We start from the raw sequence: 20,300 nt of genomic DNA, 5'->3' as shown, positions 1-20,300 counted from the left end.
AATTGCTCAATTAAGTTTCACTAACTTGTCATAAATTCAATCAGTTTAAATAATGACCTGATCAAACAGATTTTGAAAAAAGGACACGTTCATATTTATATGTGGATTTTACAAATAAAACTGTCCAAGGAAATGGTGATAAACAACCTCTAAAATAGTAAAAACATTTTTCTTAATTTATATTAGGACTAGTTTTACAGTTTTTAAACCTAAAACCATTTGAAAGTCACATTCTTTAAAGTGTAACAGTGCCATATGTTCTGAATACTAATTCATGACTATCTTAAATATGAGCAAAACAAAAATTATCTAAATTCAGTAACGGAAAGAACTTAAAAGAAAGAGCAAAGTGCTTTAATTTTTTTGTTGGAAGAGTACAATATTTCAAAAGATATGATGATAAAAAAGAAATCATTTATCCATTTTCTTTTACCAATGCACCATAAAGACTGAGAAACGTGGAGGGATACACGAATGCATCATAAAGGAATTTATCATGAACAACGATTGCAAGATAAAATCAACAGAACCCAATCCATGTATTATATAAAATAAATGATAGGAAATCTTACAAGAGTTAGTAGTCTACACAAACAGATATGGATACATCCACAGGGAGAGTAGACTCTTAACTGTAATTATAATTTCTGAATTATAAAGTATAGTACCTATCACTTATTCTATATGGCAAACATGAAAGAGTCCTTTAAATCCAATCAATTTTTAACATTTAATTCAAAATCATTAGAGAGGTTTAAAATTCTTCGTTTATTCCTTATTTCCTTGGATAAATCACAAGGTCAATGCAGGGTAGAGAAACCATCCTCTACACTGTTTGAGCATCAGTAGGTATCTCTACCTTGATGAGAGAAGTACAGTGTCAGCAGGTATATACTCTTTGCCTTTTATTATAACTATATCTCCAACATTTACCTGAAAGAAAACTGGGAATCGGTTAATTATCTGCATTGAAAATAGTTACAAATATACAACCCATTGTATTTAAGCATAGAATACAGTAAAAATGGTTATTGGTAAACAAGAACCACTTATCTTCACAAAATGGCATAAAATTATTTAGGAGTGAGGTCAAGGATGGGGCAATCCTTCAAAAAACAAACACTGTATCTTTATTGTACCGGCTATATAACTTAGCTTAATAAAAATAAATTTTATCCATTCTGTCCACTTAATTGGCATCTCATCTTCTCATTATTCTCTCCCTATGACATAAAAATAAAAAGGAGGAATTTACCAAATGAAATTTTCACCCTGTTTAAGGAAATCTCAAAACTACTGGAAAGACTATCATATATATATATATATATATATATATATATATGATACTGCTCCTCAGATGACCTTAGTTATAATTCATAATTTAGAGAGGAAGAAAATGAGTCTTAGATTCTAAGTTATTTCCCAAGATCACAGACGAAGAGCTTAGACTCAAACCCACATCTGACTGTCTGCAAAGCCTGATTTTGCATAAGCAAATATAATGAAACGATCACTGTATTTTAAATTAAAAAAAAAAAAACCAGCTTAGTCTCTTTCTCATTTTATTACCTGTTAGCATTTTTGTGAGCATGGTCTGAAGACAAATTAAAGATAAACTATGTCCAGAAACTTAGAAGTAATTTAAGGGATAGGTTTGTCACAGAGCTTTTGGCAAACTAGTTAACAAGTTGGCTTGCTGACCAAGTTCAGCAAGTTACACTGATGGCCACGCTCGCATTATATTATGAAAGTTGCCCTCACTTTTAGTAGCCAAATGAACCTAAAAGCACGTTTTAATAATTAATCAGGAAAAGAAAAGCCCTTTTTTGGGGGGGGGAGCTTAAAGCCTTTTTGTTCTCTCCCCTCCGTAATTTTCCTTGAATCCCAAAATAACACTTTACTTGGGGGGGGGGGAGGGGTGGGAGAGAATGATGACTTCAGTGGGAATCACAGTATGAGACAGCCCACTGTGGTTTACTTATATACTGGGGGAGGAACAGGTTAGGCAAGGTTGGAGGGGACCTTCTCATCTATGGTACGTATGCTGCTTATCCAGGTAGGGAAACTCTGAATGCCTTGATTTGAAAGAGATTTATTTCAGATGAAATCTGGATTATCTGAAATTGACAAATTGTCAGGGATCTTGGAATCGAACACCCCCTTCCTCAAAAAAGGGCAAACTGGGAAAATAAAAAAACAGCGAGTGTAGGTATAAACTAGCCCTTACAATAATGTGTTGTGGTAGTATTCTGATAGCACCCACTGAAAGCAAGATAAAAAGAACAAAGTTCTCTGCAGCCAGAGAACTTAGAGAGAATGCTACCCAGGTTACCATTTAATTGCTCCTTGATCACCTCCTGTGTATTAAGGTTTGCTCTCCAATCAGACTGTATGCTTTATAAAATCAGGATCATATTTGTCTATATTACAGTGTTAGGGATTTTCATAAGTCTGTTAAGAGTCTAATTGTACAGTTTTCCAACATTTTATTCATTGTAAGACAAAAGAAAGCCTTACGGTTATTAAACTGAAGACTAAAAGAAAATATTAGCCTCTTATATGGTCTTAACGGGTTCCCCCAGTGGCTTCGGAAAACCAAGGGCTCACTGAATGCTAAAGTTGTTCTCACAGCACTGCGAGGAGAGCAGGGAACTTACCCCCTCCTTCTGATGCCTATGTTTTAGCTCACTTTCTCAAACACCTCTTTCTTTTTGGGTTCTGAGCTCCTAACGTGGCATTCATTCCCGTTTCCAGCCTGGTGTGTGCGTGGGAACAGACAAGAGAAAGTCAAGACGGCAAAAATTCTTTGACCACGTGTTCTAGTTGGAGAAGCAGTTTTAGTCCCCAAAATACTGAAGTTAAAAAAATATTTAGGGCTTCAGGTCACTACCTCGAGCCTTCTGAAGTCATTGATATTAGTAATTACAATTGAGGATTATGAAAAAGGGTAAGCTTATTAAGCTGTAACAGAATGACTGAAAATCTGATTTGTCCAATTGCAGGCCCTAGCATATTTATTTATATTTTTACTGAGGAATTTTTGTAGATGTGAATTCTTAATCCAGAGAAATATATTTCATGGTGGAAACTTCATGCATTAAAGCAGCTATATAGAGTGACTTTTACACATGCAGGCAGCCCCACCACTCCATGTTTTTCTATAAAACCAGAAAAATGTGTCGATTCTAAGATTCTTCACCTAAATTCTATCCTAAGCAACTATCTCAAAAACATATGAACAGTCTCAGCTGCATCTCAATCTTAAGAACTGATCTTTGTGGTAATGAAGACAGCTGTTTACTTTCAAGAGTGGGGACGCAATGCCTTGTATAGGGCCTTTTTTTTTCATTTTTATTGGAGTATAGTTGATTTACAATGTTGTGTTAGTTTCAGGTGTACAGCAAAGTGAATCAGTTACCCATATACATATATCCACTCTTTCCTAGATTCTTTTCCCATATAGGCCATTACAGAGTACTGAGTAGAGTCTCCTGTGCTATAGAGTAGGTCCTTCTTAGTTATCTATTTTATATATAGGGCTTTGTAATTGTAATGCTTTCTCAGAAAACCAGATACTGGCAACTTAATCTCGTGCAACAGATCAGTAACTGGAGGGATGAATGGTTAGTGTCTGGGAGATGAATGAAGTTTGCCCATCTGTGAATGGCCGGATGGACACTGCAAATTTGTAGGTCCTTTGAGAAACATTAAAAAGCAACCTCAGTAGCCACACACTCAGAAAGACCAAGAAAGACAGAACCCTGAACTAAAGCCCATTTGCACTAAGGTGTATCATATTACATAGGCATGTGAAACAGACTGTTGGTTTTGGTTTATTGATTTTATTTTTAAATGCACAAAATATTACATAAGCTAAAGAAAAGCTTGCTCTCACACCTGTCCACTTAGTGTTCAATAAACCATTTCTACATAGCCAGCATCTTAGTGTACACCATCCCGTTCTTTTCACCTCCGATTATTCTATGACACAGGAATCCTCATATGTCCTGCTTGCTATTGTGAGCTCACTGCTTGGCACATACACTCAATAAGTATTTGTTGAATGATGGTATAAAATTTTTCTGTGTTGCTACAGTATTTGAAATGACAGCTTTTACTTGTCACAAAATATACTAGAGCGTAGAATGTCATAATTTATTTATAAATGCTCTTTCTATTGTTGGATATACTCATATTCTAACTTTTCACTGTTACAAATAATGTTAATTGATAATTATTATACACGTACAGGTATCTCCCTACTTTATGATTATTTTCTTGGGATAAATTCCCAGAACCCTTTTTTTTTTTTTTTTTGTGGTTGTCAATATGAAGACCTAAATTGCTAATCCACAATAGTATGTGAATAAAATACTTCATAAAAATTCTGAAATACAAGTTTTTTTCCTTGACTAGATAGCAAACGAGGCCTCAATACTGTTTAAATTTGCAACTTTTATTATTAGGTTGAATATTATACTGAGTCTGGTTGCTTATTATATTTTTTCTTACTTTTTGCCAACTTATATTTCCTATCTAGATAACGATTTCAATCTTTCGTCATACTTGGTGCAAATATTTCTATATTCTCTCTGCTTATTTGTGTGATGTGTACTAGTTTTAAATTTTATATAATCAAATTCCATAGATCCTTGAGATTTTGATCTTGTTCCCCTCCAAATATTTATTAAGGTCTTTATTCTATTTGTATGTTTTTCAAAAACAATGTTTCAACATTTTCTTCTAGCCAGTTGAAATTTATTTTAGCACAGGCTGTGTCTTAGATATAAACTGTATTATTCCTGAAACTGCTAATCTGTGGTCCCAACATGATTTACTAAATAATCCTTTTATCCATGATTTTCGCCTCCTTTATCAAGTATTAAATAGGCTTTATTTCAGGGCATCCTATTCTATTTTATGCTTTTCATCGATGTATATTTTTGCAACAGATTCATGCTGTTTTAATAACTTTTGCTTACCATTTTACTTATATTTAATCCTTGCACACTGTTAATTTTCCAAAATATTCTATTTCCTCAACTGTTTATGCTTGAAATTACAATGAATAATTTAGTCAACTCTTGAGGAAAAAAAAAGATAATTTCCCTGATTATACTACATCATTACTTCTGAACAAGTGGTGCTATTTTTCTAGGAATATTACATATTTGTCTGTTTTTGTGAAACCTTAACACCTAAAGTTTTTGTTTTCTTTACAATGGTCGTATATATATTTCAGGTTTACCTGTAAGCATCCCACATGCCACCAGGAATGAGATCTCTTTTTCACTGTATTTTTCTACATTGCTATTGCTGAAAAGAGTGATGTCAATTTCAGATTATTTATCTTGAATTCATCACTGAACCAACTTTTATTAATTCTAATTAATTAAGTATCTACTTCTAGTTATTAAGTAACATCAGCTCATTTTGGCTGGATGATTTTTTGGCAACACCTTAAATTCTACCCCTCTGTATCTCGAAGTGGGAAGCTCAGGGAAAATGTGGCACTTGTCTCCAAGACAACTGAGAATGTTCTCTCTATGGAAAATCATGGGCTGGTAATTTAATTTTGTTCTTTGTGAAAAATTGAAAAAGTAAGTTAAAATAATCCAATCAATCTTGGAATAATGACGGTCTATTAGGAAAATAAAACATTTTAACGGGTTAATTTTAGGGTGAACTAGTAGATGGTTATCTCCTGACTTTACAACTGTTTATTTTCTAAGCAAGCACTCTAGGTAAGAAGAAACTGATATCAATTTATTAGGATATGCATGTATGTTAATTACGCTGACAAACCTAGTAAATGAAACACATTTATAATAACATTCAACTTATCATACTTGATTATACCCTACTTGTCTTGGCTCTAAAGTGTTTAAATCCACAAGTACTATACAAAAGCATAAAAGAAACTTCTTTTGAAACAGTAAATTGAGCTTTTTTGTTTTTTTTATCTTGCTCTGAAAAAGAGGTGACTATCACAGAAATATGGAAAGCACAAAGTATTTTCCTCTATGTTACTTTCATGTCAAAGACCAGAGAGAGAGGGTAGTGAGTTTTCAAACATCCAGAAAAGGAGATGTCAATCTCTCTTCTGGGTACTGATTTAAAATAAACAAAGATGTAATTAATTCAGGATGAATCCTGTTCCCTGTGGGAATACAAGCTGACTATGAACATCACAAGGTAGAATCAGGGCATGGCCTTTAACTGGGAAATACTGGAGTGCGAATAAACTGAGTGTGGGTTACACCTCCGTTGTACTAGCAATCTCAGAAAACAAAGTCCCCTGGGTAGAATGGCCTCGCCTCCGAAACTCTCTCACCAAGTTACGAAGGTTATTCTCTTGTGGATGACTGGCGATTAAATGGTCTTCCAGAACTAAGGAAGAACTAACAATCATTGCTTACCTTTTGAAATTGAGGTCTGAAAAGCATATGAACCCTTGGATAACACTTGCTAAATTATGACTCAACTCACTAACTGCCATGTTAGAGCTCCTATGAGCAAATTAACTTCTTGATGGAACTGATTTCCAGCTCATTAGAAGATGATATTTAGTTAGTAAGACATTAAAAAAAAAAGTGAATTAGCAGTGTGTAAATGCGATTAGTCATGATATATGAATGTGAAGTAAAGTATACAAATGTGAACTATCAGAATCTAATTTTTGTTTTACTTGGACAGTAGATGATTAAAGCAAAAAATTACAACGCAAAACAGTCCATGGTTAAGTGAAATCTATGAAAACAGTACTCAAAATATACTATGAAAGGAACAAAAAGTTCTAAATACTACTTTAAGGTAATAGTCTTTCTAATATATTGCAAATTATTAAATGGAAGTGACTAACTGAAGATTCCATGTATGTTTACAACATTAATTACTAAATAGCTTTCATATCAGTGGAATCTTTGACATTTGCTTATATTATATATAAAAATTACATCTACTAGAGTTACCTCTATGCATTTCTTCTCCTGTAACAAAATAAAAATCAATGCATACCTTTTCCCAGTGCACAATTTCCCAAGCACCACTTCTCAAAACTGGAAAGAGAAAAGGTGACAGTTTTAAGAATATTTTTACTACTTATCAAAAGCCTACCTCTGATGAAATGATCATTTTAAATGAATAGCTTCAAATAAATTAACTGATGGTAATTTTTATAGGTTTAAAAACCAATTATGACAGCAAAGATATATAAAATTAGAAACAACCATGAACATTTCAGATCTCAAAATAAAATACTATTTTATCTCACTGGCGTTGCCAAGGGCTTTCATCAGCACACAGAGGAATTACAGGGGTTGGCTGGAGAAGAAAGCCACAAAAATGCTTGACAAAGGGAGTAACAAGCTTAAAAAAATTTCAGAAGCCATAACAGTAGCAATGTTAAAAAAGAAAAAAAAAAAGATTTACAAGCACAGCAGGAATGGATTTCAAACTCGGTAGTAAAAATTTAACACATAAACCAGTAGATTAAAAAAATCTGTACCTTTAGCTTTAAAATAATGCAAAATAGCAAATGTTTCTATATTTGGTTTACTGAGAAGAAATAAAAGAAGAGGCTACAATTAAATTATGATTGAGGGGTTGATATTTCTCAGTGTTTTATTACTGCTTTGCAACAGTAAAGTTACTCAGTATATCTTTCTTTTATTCCTGCAGTGTGTCTGTGGCATAATACTGAATATGCCAGTAGACACTAGCAGATAAAACAAAACAAAAAAGAATAATGTGAAGTAGATAGCACAGCATGCAGTACTTAAAAGGATTAAGTCAAGGTCAGTCAACAAATTATCCTCACAGTAAATTCCATGAGGGCGAGCTAATATTTACTTTGTTTACCACAATATTCTCTGGAAACAGTAGAGTACCTGGCACAAAGTAGCTTCTGGGTAAATATTTGCAAGATGAATAATTTACAGGCACAAAAACATTAGATTCAGTTTCTTTTGATGTTAGAAGAGATGAAGGCTGAACCCTCTTAAGTAAATCACGATGGTGATAATCCCCAAAATGTGCAATAGCAAATCTAACACTAATTACATACCAACAGGTCTGGAAACCAGTGTTACAATATAAATTATTTTAATCTAAATATAATCTCTTTGTGTTCCAAAATTCCCTGAAGCCAGGGGCTGTGTCTTATTCATTTCTTTATCTTTAGCACTTCATAGCACTCCTGGCCCACAAGACACTCCAGCGCTAGTTAAACAGATGAATAAATGCAACAAGGAATATCTTGCAGTGAATTTTGGTGAATCAACCTCATTAATTTAAATAATAATTCCAAGATGAGGAGCTAACACTAAAGTATTTCCAGTAACTATATGACTAAGTTAAAATTCCAATTTTGACAGTATTCATACAGCTAGGGGTGAAGGATCTGAGCACCAGGCATCTAAAACTGATCCCTATATTCTAATACACAAACCTCTAATGCCTGTAGAGTTCACCCAAACTGATGCCAGGAGTAAAACTGCTCCTGGATGTTGCTCCCGGAGTACAAGGGGTTCAGAGCGTGACACTTAAGAGTAAAAAAGCCCTTGGGGAAGTGACTTCCCTGGTGGCGCAATGGTTAAGAATCCTCCTGCCGATGGTGGGAACATGGGTTTGAGCCCTGGTCCGGGAAGATCCCACATGGCCCAGGGCAACTAAGCCCGTGCACCACAACTACTGAGCCCGCGTGCCACAACTACTGAAGCCTGCGTGCCACAACTACTGAAGCCCGTGTGCCTAGAGCCCATGCTCCGCAACAAGAGAAGCCACTGCAATGAGAAGCCCGCGCAGCGCAACGAAGAGTAGCCCCCGCTCGCCGCAACTAGAGAAAGCCCACATGCAGCAATGAAGACCCAACTCGGCCAAAAAAAAAAAAAAAAAAAAAGAACAAATGAGAGCATTTCGCCCTTTAATCACTTAACCCAGTGACTACAATATTAAGTACTCAGCAAGGAGTGCTGGCAAAGTGCTGTTCAAATCTGCATAACTGACTGATGGGGCTAAAATTTGCATAAATTTAAATTAGAAAAAAATATCCTGTTCAATATTATCTGGAGCTCTTTATTGTCGTTTATTTTCTTCTAATCCCACCTCATACGAGTAAACACTCCCACATTGCAATACTTGGGTTTTTAAAAATCAGTTTCCAATATTTCTAAAATCAAGAGGTTTGACATGAAAATGAAGACTTCAGGCTTATCAGGGGAGCTCAGTCAATTACCGCACTGTGACGTGCAGCTTGGACAGCAGTGGCCACCTCTTTCGATGGGGCTCACCACTCCATCACCACGCTTGTTTGTGGTTTCCTGCTGCTTTATAGGCAGCCTACTTCCCTGTCCTGTATTTAGGACACCTGCCTGGCTCACACTCATGAGGTTTTCCTTCGTTAATTGAAGTATAACTTACAGCAAAGTGTATAGACCTTACGTATTCCGATCAATGAGTTTTTTAAAAACTGTAAACACCTGTGAATTCACCACTCAGGACAAGATGCAGAACTCCAAAAAGACTCCTCATACCACTTTATGGTCCATTATCCTATCCCCAGAGACAAATATAAATTATTCACCGTAAGTTAGTTTTGCATGTCATATGCCCTGAATCATATAGTATTTTTGTATTAAGGTTTCAATCAACATATCTGAGATTCTGTTTAAAAAAAATCTTTCTTTCCCCCGTTAAACTGACATGGTACTATGGTGGATCGATTTCTGGATTCTGTATTTATTCCACTGATCAATTTACACATTTTGACACCAATACATACCACCTTGATCATTTTAACTTTATGGTAAGTCTTGAAATTAGGTAGTCTTCCCACATTGTTCTCTTTCAATACTGTTTGGGCTATTTTGAATTCTTTGCATTTCCATATAAATTTTGGAATTGAATTGTCAATTCTAAAAAAAACTCCAAACTCTCCTGGGACTTTGATTTGGGGCTCAAGTGTTTCAATTTATGGACAAGCTACACCTTTCCATTTATTTATGTCTTCATAAATTTTCTCCAATAGGTTTTAGAGTTTACAGTGTATGGGTCTTGCATTAGATTTATTTCTTGACAATTTGATGACTTTTCTCTTATAAGTTGTATTTTTTACTCCATTTTCCAGTTAGTCACCGGTAGTATATAGAAATGCGTTAAACTTTCGTACACTGACCTTGTCATCATGTAATTTTGTAAAATTCACTTATTAGTTCCAGTAGGGTTTTTTTTGGGGGGGGGGTAGCAATACTTTCTAAGAAACAATTTTGGCTTGTTAACAATGCTGTATTATAGTTTTTGGCAGTTTTATTATGCTCATATGCCTCACTGTTCATCTCTCTATTTTTAAGCTCTTCTGCCAAAAAAAAAAAAAAATCTTTGGAAATCATGAATAATTTTTACACTAAAAATATCCTGTTGATTTTGTGCTCTAAGCATATGAAATTACACCTTGTTTTATCTCCTCCACCATGACCAACACCGGCATTCCTACTTCAAGCAACCGTCATCTCCCAACTGGAGGTCTGAATTAGCCTCACCACTAGCTTCCTACATTCACTCTTGATCTCTTTCAAATTTAGTTTCTACAGTATAGCTATAATGACAAAGTACAATGATTTTACATACATTACAATTATGGATTATTACGTATCAATTCATATATCCTTATACACATACATACATATACAACATTAAGTGACTTCTTGCTTAAAACTCTTCGACTGGCTCCCCTTGGCTCATAAGATAAGTCCAAACACCTCGAAGCCCTCTGATGAAGCAGCACCTGCCTAATCTCCATCACCACTTCTGACCACCCCCTCTGCCCCTTCTCCAGGCCCACCGTGCTGAAAGCAACACGCTCTTTCCTGCCTCAAACCCTTTGCACATGTTTCCACGGCTGCAACACACTTTCCCTCCATCCTCACCTAGATCTCAGCTTTAACACCACTTTCTCAGGGGATATTTTTTTTGACACCTACACCTTTACCACTACCCTCAAGTCTAAATGAGCTTCCTGCACTTCTCCTTCAGAGCACTTATGACAGTTTTACTATATATTTAGTTGAGAGAGGATTTATGTAAGGCTTTCTCCTTCCCCAGACTCCAAAATCTTTGCCCACAGGAATATTCCCTATTCTGTTCTCTGCTGTATTCCCAGTGTTTCCATGCAGCAACACAAAGGTGCTCAGTCGATACTTGCTGGATGGAAAGTGGATCCACTGATGTTCCTATGTGTTTGGGGCCATATGAAGCCATAGTAGTAGTTACATAGATTTACTAAAGATACAACCCTGTTCGCTAATAGATCTCATGTTAAAAACAGTATATACACAATGTTTAAAAAATAGCTATACAGGAAAACACTCTGGCATTTCCTCAAAAAGTTAAGCACAGAGCTATCATGATACAGAAATTCCACACCTAAGTATATATCCAAGAGAACTGAAAGCATAATGTTCACACAAAAACTTGTGCACAAATGTTCACTGTATCATTGTTCATAATAGGCAGAAAGTGGAAACAACCCAAATGTCCATCCACCAATGAATGGTTAAACAACAGGGGTAAAGCCATACAATGAAATATTACTCAGTCATAAAAAAGGAATGAAATGCTGATACATGTGACAACATGGATGACTCCTGAAGATAAGCCAGTCACAAAAGGCTACATGTTGTATGATCTCCTTTATATAAAATGCCCAGAACAGACAAATCCATAGAGATAGAACGTAGATTAGTGGTTGTCAGGGGCTCATGAAAGAGGGCAGTGGGGATTGACTGCTTATACGTCTGGGGTTTCTTGTGGGGGTGATGAAAGGATTCTAGAACCAGATAGTGGTGTTGGGTGCATAACGCTGTGAATATTCTAAAAAACACTGAACTGTATACTTGAAAATAATGAATTTTATGGTATGTGAATTATAACTCCAAAAAAAAAAAAAACAGCTACATAAAATGATGCCAATGGACTATTTAAACATTTGCTTAAAATAGCCTTCTCAGTTTCATAAGTTCCTAAAATGTTTCCAATGTGAGCAGCTGGAAATGGTTACACAACCATTAGATGCACTAATGTTCTTGTGTGTTTGGGACATGAATGTCCTCTGATGTCAGCTCTGGGCCACCCCTTCCAGCTCTGTAATCTAAACTAGCCCTCCTTGAAATGCTGCCACTTGGAAGAGACTGGTCAGTTCACATCTGAAAATAGCCCTGAACCACTCTCCTGGGTTCCCCTTACAGGATGGAAGCGTCACAGCAGGCTTCCCAAACTCAGCTGACCAGACCACACCAGGGGGTCTGCTCCACCAGGGAGGTTGGAAGCCTGGCCACTTTCACTGAAACCTGGAAAACCATCTGAATCTGCTTCACTTGTCCATCCTCCCCACCTGCTCGTTCCCCTCAACCTCGCTCGGATGGTTTCTCCATGCACATTCGAACCTACCTATGTCCCTCCCCTACCTGACCCTTCTGCACCACCCTCCCTCTGTAAACTAGCCTGTCCTCCTACCATCTCTTAGGGGATGCCTGTCTCCACCCAAACAGTACATCCTCCTCCTCTCTCCTCCCCTACGCTCCAGCCAAAGGTTTCCTCCATTCATCACTGAAGACATACACTGGAAACTATGGCTTACTGCAAAAACTGATATGTCTAAGAAACTTTTAAATACATTTTCAGTTAACAATGTTTTCTATCAAACTGCAGAATCAATGTATTATTGTCCAACTCAACTGGAGTTAGATAAAGGAAAAGCTGAGATTCTTTCCTCCTCTCATGCCACTTTCTCAAGGTAAGGAATGCTGGTGCATCCTCACATACTTTTCTCTAGACAGGCATGCACATATGCATGTTTGTTTTCTTTCTTTTTAAAAATTTATTTCTCTGCAACTTGGTTTTCCACTTAACATGTACTTCCAGGACAAAGCACCGAGGCAACCCGTTTTTTGAGAAATAAGCCCTTGTATGGATGTGTCCATTACAAATGGGTCAGATAACTGAACAGACTCACAAGACTCCACAGGGTGTATTCAAGAAAAGTTTTAATCAAACTAGAGGATATGGTACAGTGGGAAAATAAAAGCCCAGGCAAGCATCAGGGGTCTGAGAAACTCCTAGGCACAGCCCTCCAGGGTCCCTTCTCGTTCACCTCGGACAGGGATTTTGAACCTCCATGATATGGAGGTTAAATCTTAATTTCAGGAAAGCCTGGGAAAATGTTTCCAGGGGATCTTTTATACCCCCCAGTCAATTAGACAAACCAGATTATGTTACAAATTAAATCAGGTAAGCCATCAATCTACATACATCCTTAAACTAAGCAGAGGAGCTAATTTTGGGTGCTTCAGGGGAGTTTCAAACCCTGCAGAGAGCATTAATTCAACAGCAGTCCATCTCGTCCTTCTCTTGGCCAAGGTTCAGCATCACAGTTCCAGGTGTCTCTGAGATCAGCACAGAGGTAGTCCAGTCCAGCTGTGAAACAACTCTGATTTACACAACAGTTATATCATAATGTATTCACCTATCCTCCTCTCAATGGAAATTGTGACTTCTAATTTTTTCTACCACCTCAAATAACACTGAAATATATTTATGTAATTGTACTCTATAGGAGAGGAGTCCCAAAGGAGCATTGCTGGCTCTAGGGTATTTGTGTTTGTACTTTTATCAGATACAACCAGATTACTTCCATACTGCAATCTACACTGTCACTAGCAATATATAAAGTTCCACTGACTATAAACTTAGACAAGCACAAACAGTTATCAGTTGCTTGAATTTTGTCAATCTGATGGGTACTTGGTACTTATTCTGAAAGCTACAGTGGCCTAGATTAATCCAAGTGTAAATTACCTTTATGTCCTATACCGAATTAGAATTCTAACTAAGAGTAACATACTTTTGGATGTAGTACAGAACCTTGCCACTCAACAGGTGGTCCAGAGACCTGCATCAGCATCAGCATCACCTGGAGGCTTCTTAGAACTGAGGATGTTTCTATCCCTTCTACCTTCTACCCCCAGTTTCATTTGTGTTCGATCTACAAAACCGTAACACAGAAATAAAAGCTAGAAGTGCATAGCTTCTTCAAACTTGAGGCTAGACCTATCTTAGGATATAGAGAACAATACAGAATTCTGGTGAAGTTAAAAATCAGCTCACGACATATAAAAGGTTTCTGGGGACTTCCCTTGTGGCGCGGTGGTTAAGAATCCGTCTGCCATTGCAGGGGACACGGGTTTGATCCCTGGTCCGGGAAGATCCCACATGCTGCGGAGCAACTAGCGCCACAACAAGAGAAGCCACTGCAATGACAAGCCCGTGCACCGCAACGAAGAGTAGCCCCCACTCGTTGCAACAAGAGAAAGCCTGCGCGCAGCAATGAAGACCCAATGCAGCCAAAAATAAAATTAAAAAAAAAAAAAGGTTTCTGTACAAATCAAGGCTTGGATAAAAGTCAGTCACAATTCATTGTTGTCTTTACTTCTGAACTGGTTCCTAAACATCCAACCATAGAACAATTAAAATAAACCGTATCACATGTATTATGCTGGTGACTGAAATAGAAACCTAGTTATTTTTAATCACTGACCTCCTCTAACCCAGCTCTAACCAGGTTTAGAGGAAACAAGAAATGATGCTGGGTCCTTTGCTGAGCTTTTAGCTTTCTTGGGCTCAAGTACAGTTACTTCACAACTCTAGAGAAGGTGAGCCATGGAGGAGATGATCAGTGATGCCTGGTGAAGGGGACTGAGAACAAGCTAGGAAAGAATTATGTCAATGGCCTGTCTTATGATGCTTTAACAGCTCTTTCTTTTAAATGCAAATCTCCTCCACCTCTCAGCAGTTCCCCAAACACACCTGCTATAATTTCCACACTGGCTAATTAGTCTGACAGTATGCATGGCAGAGCTCAGATTATAAACAAATACCTCAAATGTCACCTGTTCTTACTGAGCAGGATGCTACTTAACAGCTTTGTTGTAATGGATTTTCTGTTGAAATAAAAACAGTCTGTTAGAGTCCCTTGGGAATTCCCTAATCAAAGGCTCTGGAGAAACTGTCTGTCTCTCAGGACTCAATCAAATGTCGCACACGTAGAGGTGCTGGCTGAGGGTCTCACACTGGCTTCTCTGAGAGAAGCCATCACCACGGCGATCTAACCGGTCTACCATTAAGGACGTTACAGGAAGAGTCACTGGAGTGTGTGGGGTGTCTTCCTGGGCAATCAAGCCACTTCTTGAAATAGGTTAACAAAAGGCAAATTATCCGAAAGGATAATGGGCACTACCCTTGTCACAGGAGATAGAGAAACCACAGCAAAGGCAGCATGCTGCAGTCCCTAAGTGGCAGGAAGCACTGAAGAGGAGCTTTAGTGCACTGAGAAGGCTAAGAGAACCGCTGAGACTATAGTTTTGAACTGCGCAGAGAAGGAAAACCAGGATACCCATATTAAAGCATCAATTAATTCACCAAGTAGACCCTTACAAAGACAACTTGAAGGCAAAAAACCTCTCGTGGCTCAAACTGACACTGCACAAAAGTCTCCTTCGTAAACCTGCCTATAAAGGTCAAATTAAACAACAATCTGCTTGGGATCCTCTGACACAAAAGAGAAAGGGAACCTCCTGAGTTCTACTCTCGACCGTATTCTCTACAGAGATTTCTCAGTGAATCGACACCACTTCTTCCAGCTCACTTTAAAACTTTTAACAAGGGTCCTCACCAGCAGCATCAGCATCACTGAGAATTTCTTTAGAATGAAATTCTGGGGTCCCCTGCGAGGCCTACAGAAGCTCTAGGGGTGAGTTTCAGCAAGCTGTTTGAGAACCAGTGACTTATTTTTAAAAAAAATATGGGTGAGATGATGTGATCAGAGCACAAGGGGCAGCAACCTCCTTCGCGCAGAATGGTTTTTTTTCCCCCCCAATGCTGCTCAGAGTCATGAATCATTTGCTTTTTCCTTTATGTAACTGAGAAATTCCTTGAAAGAAAAATCTCCTTGCATCGCCTCACCAGTCATTCCACCCTTCCCTGCAGCTAGGCTTCAGTTCTCCCAGCCCCACGTCCGCTCTCCAGTTTAGAACTGGAACTCCAGTTAAGAACTGTGACTTTTTTTTTCTTTTTAATTGAAGGAGATGTGATTTACAATATTGCGTTAGTTTCAGGTGTACAGCATAGTGATTCAGATTTTTTGCAGATTTTATTCCATTACAGATTATTACAAGATACTGACTATAATTCCCTGTGCTATACGCTAAATTCTTGTTGCTTATCTATTTTATGACTTCTTACATGCTGGATTTAGTGGGTATCACAGCCCCGGTCCTCTATTACTTCAGCATTTGGTGTTTGATGGGGTTTCCCCTCCTTTGCCGAGTCCAGCTGGATCTGTCCACTGTGTATTTTCCTTTGCCTTCTCATTGCCACCACCTTATTCCCCTTCCCTAAGTAATCAAAAGTCAGTCTCCCTTTGTGCCTCACCCCACCCCTCCCCATACAGCTGTCACATTCTTTGTTAAAAAGTATGACTGGGAACCTAGCCACACCCTTCAGTAATTCTCTCCAAGTTCTTCATCTGGGTTTTCAAAGCCTCCAAATTATGACCCTAACTTGCCTTCCCGTCCCTGTCCCCACTGCTCTCTGCCACGTATCCTATGCTGTAGCCAAAACGGACTGCATTCAGTCCTCCGTATCCACGGGTTCTGCATCCACCACTCCTATGCCATTTTGTATAAAGGAATCAGATTTTGGTATCGGCGGGGGTCCTGGAACCAATCCCCCATGGATACCAAGGGACGTCTGTATTTGCTCTTCCCAGAATATAACTCACGCCTTCCCATTTCCTCCTGGATCATCCCTGCACCCACGCCCACAGCTCCGCTTACTCAAGGTCCACTCGTCTTTGTGATCCTTGCTTGTGACATTTCTGAATCCCCACCTCTCTCATTTGGCCTTTATTAGTTTTTCTATCTCGTATCATAGTATCAGTGAGCATCTTTTCTTCCCTACCAGATTCTAATTTCCTATAGGGCAAGCAAGAAGCCTGGTTTCTTTCTGCATTTTCTGCATTGGGTCTTACACAAGGCAGATGTTCAGCAAGACTTACTGAAGTGAAACAATAAACGTTCTAACTTGGAGTCACACCTGTTTTTCTCCTTTCACTTTATCTATGGCCCTCAATTTCCTCAGTGGATTTTGTTTCTTGGTGTGCTTTTATTTATGGGACAAATGAAAGATAATCTGCGGTTGTATTTCCCCACAAATAAATACCTCCTCTTCATCCAGAGCTGTTGCTAAAAATATCTAACCAGTTCAGTTCATAAAATTGTACGATTTTAGAATTTTAATTTGAAGATATTAACAATCTTAGAGGTGTCTGAAAACATTCTGTAGCACATATGTGCTCAATTTTTAAGTCCAATTTTTATGCTCATGGAAACAATACTTTCTAAGAACTATTTATAGATAACTGATGTACACGTGGCAGAGTACAGGTCCAGGCTTATGGATGGATCAGATGTGCAGATACCTCCAGGGAAACAAAAAAGCTGCACACTGGCTTTTTCAGTAAGCCAGGAAAGTGGTGCTATTTTAAGTCCCTTAGCATGAAATGAACTCAACCAGATGGATTCAGCCTTGTTAGTAGGTCATTTCAGGCTTAACAACCTAAAACAAATTCAACCCACACCAACTCAACATCTTTTTCATAAAGGACTTTAAAGGTGAAATAGCTTGCAGTCAGAGATAAGCAACTATGTGCCCTGCAGGGAAGTAGCCTTGTTAGGGGTTATCAGCGGCCACCAACTCAACTCCACTTCTGAAGAGGCTGATGTAGCTCTGGGAAAAGACGAATCAGGTGGAGATGAGATCTATTATTTTTAGCTATGTGCCTAGTTAAAAAGAATTTCATGTTATCTTTTTCTAAATTAAATTAAAACAGAGCAAAACTGCTTTATTAAAGACTTATTCTACTGCTTTATTAAAGACTTATTCTAATCTAATACCTACTAACAAAACAAGGTATGCAACAATCTAACGGTACTAATGTGGCCCTCATTCAACGGCAGCAGCCAGTCAGGTGACTGATGGGCTGCCAGATGTCACAGGTGTCTCCCAGACATTCTCACCTGCAGAATGTATGTACACCATCCTTAAGGGAATATATCCAAACCTGGGATTTTAAAACAGCAAATCTACTTCATTAAGAGGCATCTTTAATTTTAATTTTTTAGATCCCAAATATCTTTCTTAGTCTGCACCTGAACCCCATCCTTTCCCAGGCCTCCATATTGTGACTTTATGTGAAACTGTCATTCCACTTGAAATACTAGCCATAGCAGTTTTCCACAAAAAATAAAAGCATAAGTTTACAATTTAAAAAGAGAACTGGCTCAATCACTACAACAAATTCATATGGGGATTGGCTTCAATATACATGTTATAATGATAATTACAAATGCATAATTAACAAGTTTCTGCAGAACTAAGTTTGGCCAAGAAAACCCAATTTAGGACACAGAGTGAGAGACTGCCTCCCGTGTGTATGTAGACACGTGGAGGGAGGGTATGTCAAATATTGTGAGCTCAAATATTGAGGAAGAAATCAGAGAAAATAAGGTAAATTTAGATGCCAGGAAAACCTGGGGGTCCTGAATACGGCAGTGCTCTGGGCTTTAGGGCAGTGGAAGTGATAAGTGGACACAGTGCTGTGTTCACAGGATGCATAGCAGAGTAAAATGATGATATGATGACTTCAACAGAGACAGTAAAGAGGAGGCAAGAACTTCTACCATGTTAGTTTTTTTTTTTTTTTAATCTTTATCAGCGCCTGCGAAACAGTCTGGGACACAGTGTTTTGGAAATACTGCTTTTCTCTTGCTCACACCCTAGATAATGAACTTTCAAGGAGGCTCCTTTCATTTCTAGTCTCTTCCTGCTTCCTATCTGTGCTGAAGTATCTATACAGAGAGCGGTTCCGTCACTCACATAGAGCACCTGCTAAGGACGGGCCCCTGGGCTAGAGCTGTGAGGACACAAAGATTAGGAAGACCTGCCCTCTGCAGAATCCAGAATTTAACCCCTGATCAAGTTCATTAATTGGTGAAAATGAGGCATCAGACAGGTACCAGTCCACTGAAAATGTTGTAAGTGAAATCATGAATTTGTATTTCTGAAGTCACTAGGGAGTGACAGAGAAAAAAGTCACTCTTTAGTGCCTCAATGCAAAATAAGGAGAGAAAATATTCATTTTTCTAAGAATATAGAAGGATTAATATTTGAATCTGAGGGAAAGACGTCCTCATATATTACATGGTCTTGATAAACATTTAGAAAATGAAATTTAAGTAAAATACTAAAAATATCTGTCATAGATTAATTGCCTGTCAAAAATAACCCCCTTCCCACTCCTACACCACTTCCTGCCTCAACTCAGGAAAGCAAATTGAATTTCAGTCTGGCCTACCGACAGATGGCTTTCATATAAAGTATCAGTAATTTGAGTTATCTGACAGCAAATAGTATCCTACTCAAACATTTGTTATCACCTATCAACTGCAAAATCAAAAAGACGACCAAATACTCAAACTAGGCAAAGAAAAAAAAAAAGAACGATTTGATTCTCTAAGAAAACAATCAAGTAGCAAACTAAAGACCATAATTTCTTGAACATGGGCTTTCCAACTATTCTGACTTAAAATGATTTTTATATGTAAGCCTTAATATTTTATTTTTGACATGAGTTTTCTATACTATAGAAGACTTTCCTCTCACTTTTTAACCACAGAGCTAATCCTGTTAATCCAGAATGAATTGGTGAACCAAGAATGATAACCAAGAAAGAACCTTTTCTCTGAATAGTGGGCAAAAAGGGAGTATCTCTGGAAGTAGGCAAGTACCTGGGAAATCAGAGAACCCATCCATACCGGGTGTGGTAGCTTACATCAGCACGGCTCTGACGGCTACTCTTCAACTGTACAATGCTGACTTCTTGTGCCAAGGCTTGAAAATAAGTAATTGCTAGTCCCTGAGGATAGGAGCCCTCTGCCACAAGACACATTACGTATTGGAAAAAACAGTTACATATTTTTGGTTCAAAAGCTGTTACTGAACATTCTGAGCAACATGGCAACAAATGTGAAAACTGCACCAGTTGCCAAAAATACCAGTACCTGAAACATTTTTGCTTTTTTTTTTTCCCCCTTTCAATACCTATGGCTGTCCCTTCCCACCTAAACCCCTAGAGTAGCTTAGTCCTCAGGCTTCTAAGAGCCCCCTATTCCGTGTCATTCTGCTCTCTG

The 20,300-nt window shown here is 37.9% G+C and overlaps 1 protein-coding gene across 4 annotated transcripts in view; it reads right to left on the bottom strand.

Annotated features, from left to right (window-relative positions):
* ATP8A1 (ATPase phospholipid transporting 8A1) overlaps positions 1–20,300 on the bottom strand; it is a 239,586-nt gene that overhangs the window by 169,562 nt on the left and 49,724 nt on the right. For 2 of the 4 annotated variants that reach the window (XM_059923073.1, XM_059923074.1), the window contains exons 6-7: positions 7,018–7,058; positions 860–933 (exon numbers count right to left, since the gene is read on the bottom strand). In XM_059923073.1, the coding sequence (XP_059779056.1) occupies positions 860–933; positions 7,018–7,058 (115 nt within the window). The remainder of the gene's footprint in view (positions 1–859; positions 934–7,017; positions 7,059–20,300) is intronic. The other 2 variants (XM_059923072.1, XM_059923075.1) reach the window with 1 other exon arrangement.

Source organism: Balaenoptera ricei, chromosome 5 (assembly GCF_028023285.1).
Source record: "Balaenoptera ricei isolate mBalRic1 chromosome 5, mBalRic1.hap2, whole genome shotgun sequence".
Lineage (NCBI taxonomy): Eukaryota > Metazoa > Chordata > Mammalia > Artiodactyla > Balaenopteridae > Balaenoptera > Balaenoptera ricei.
Note: the sequence above shows the minus strand (reverse complement) of the source record. Positions and strands in the feature narration are given on the sequence as shown.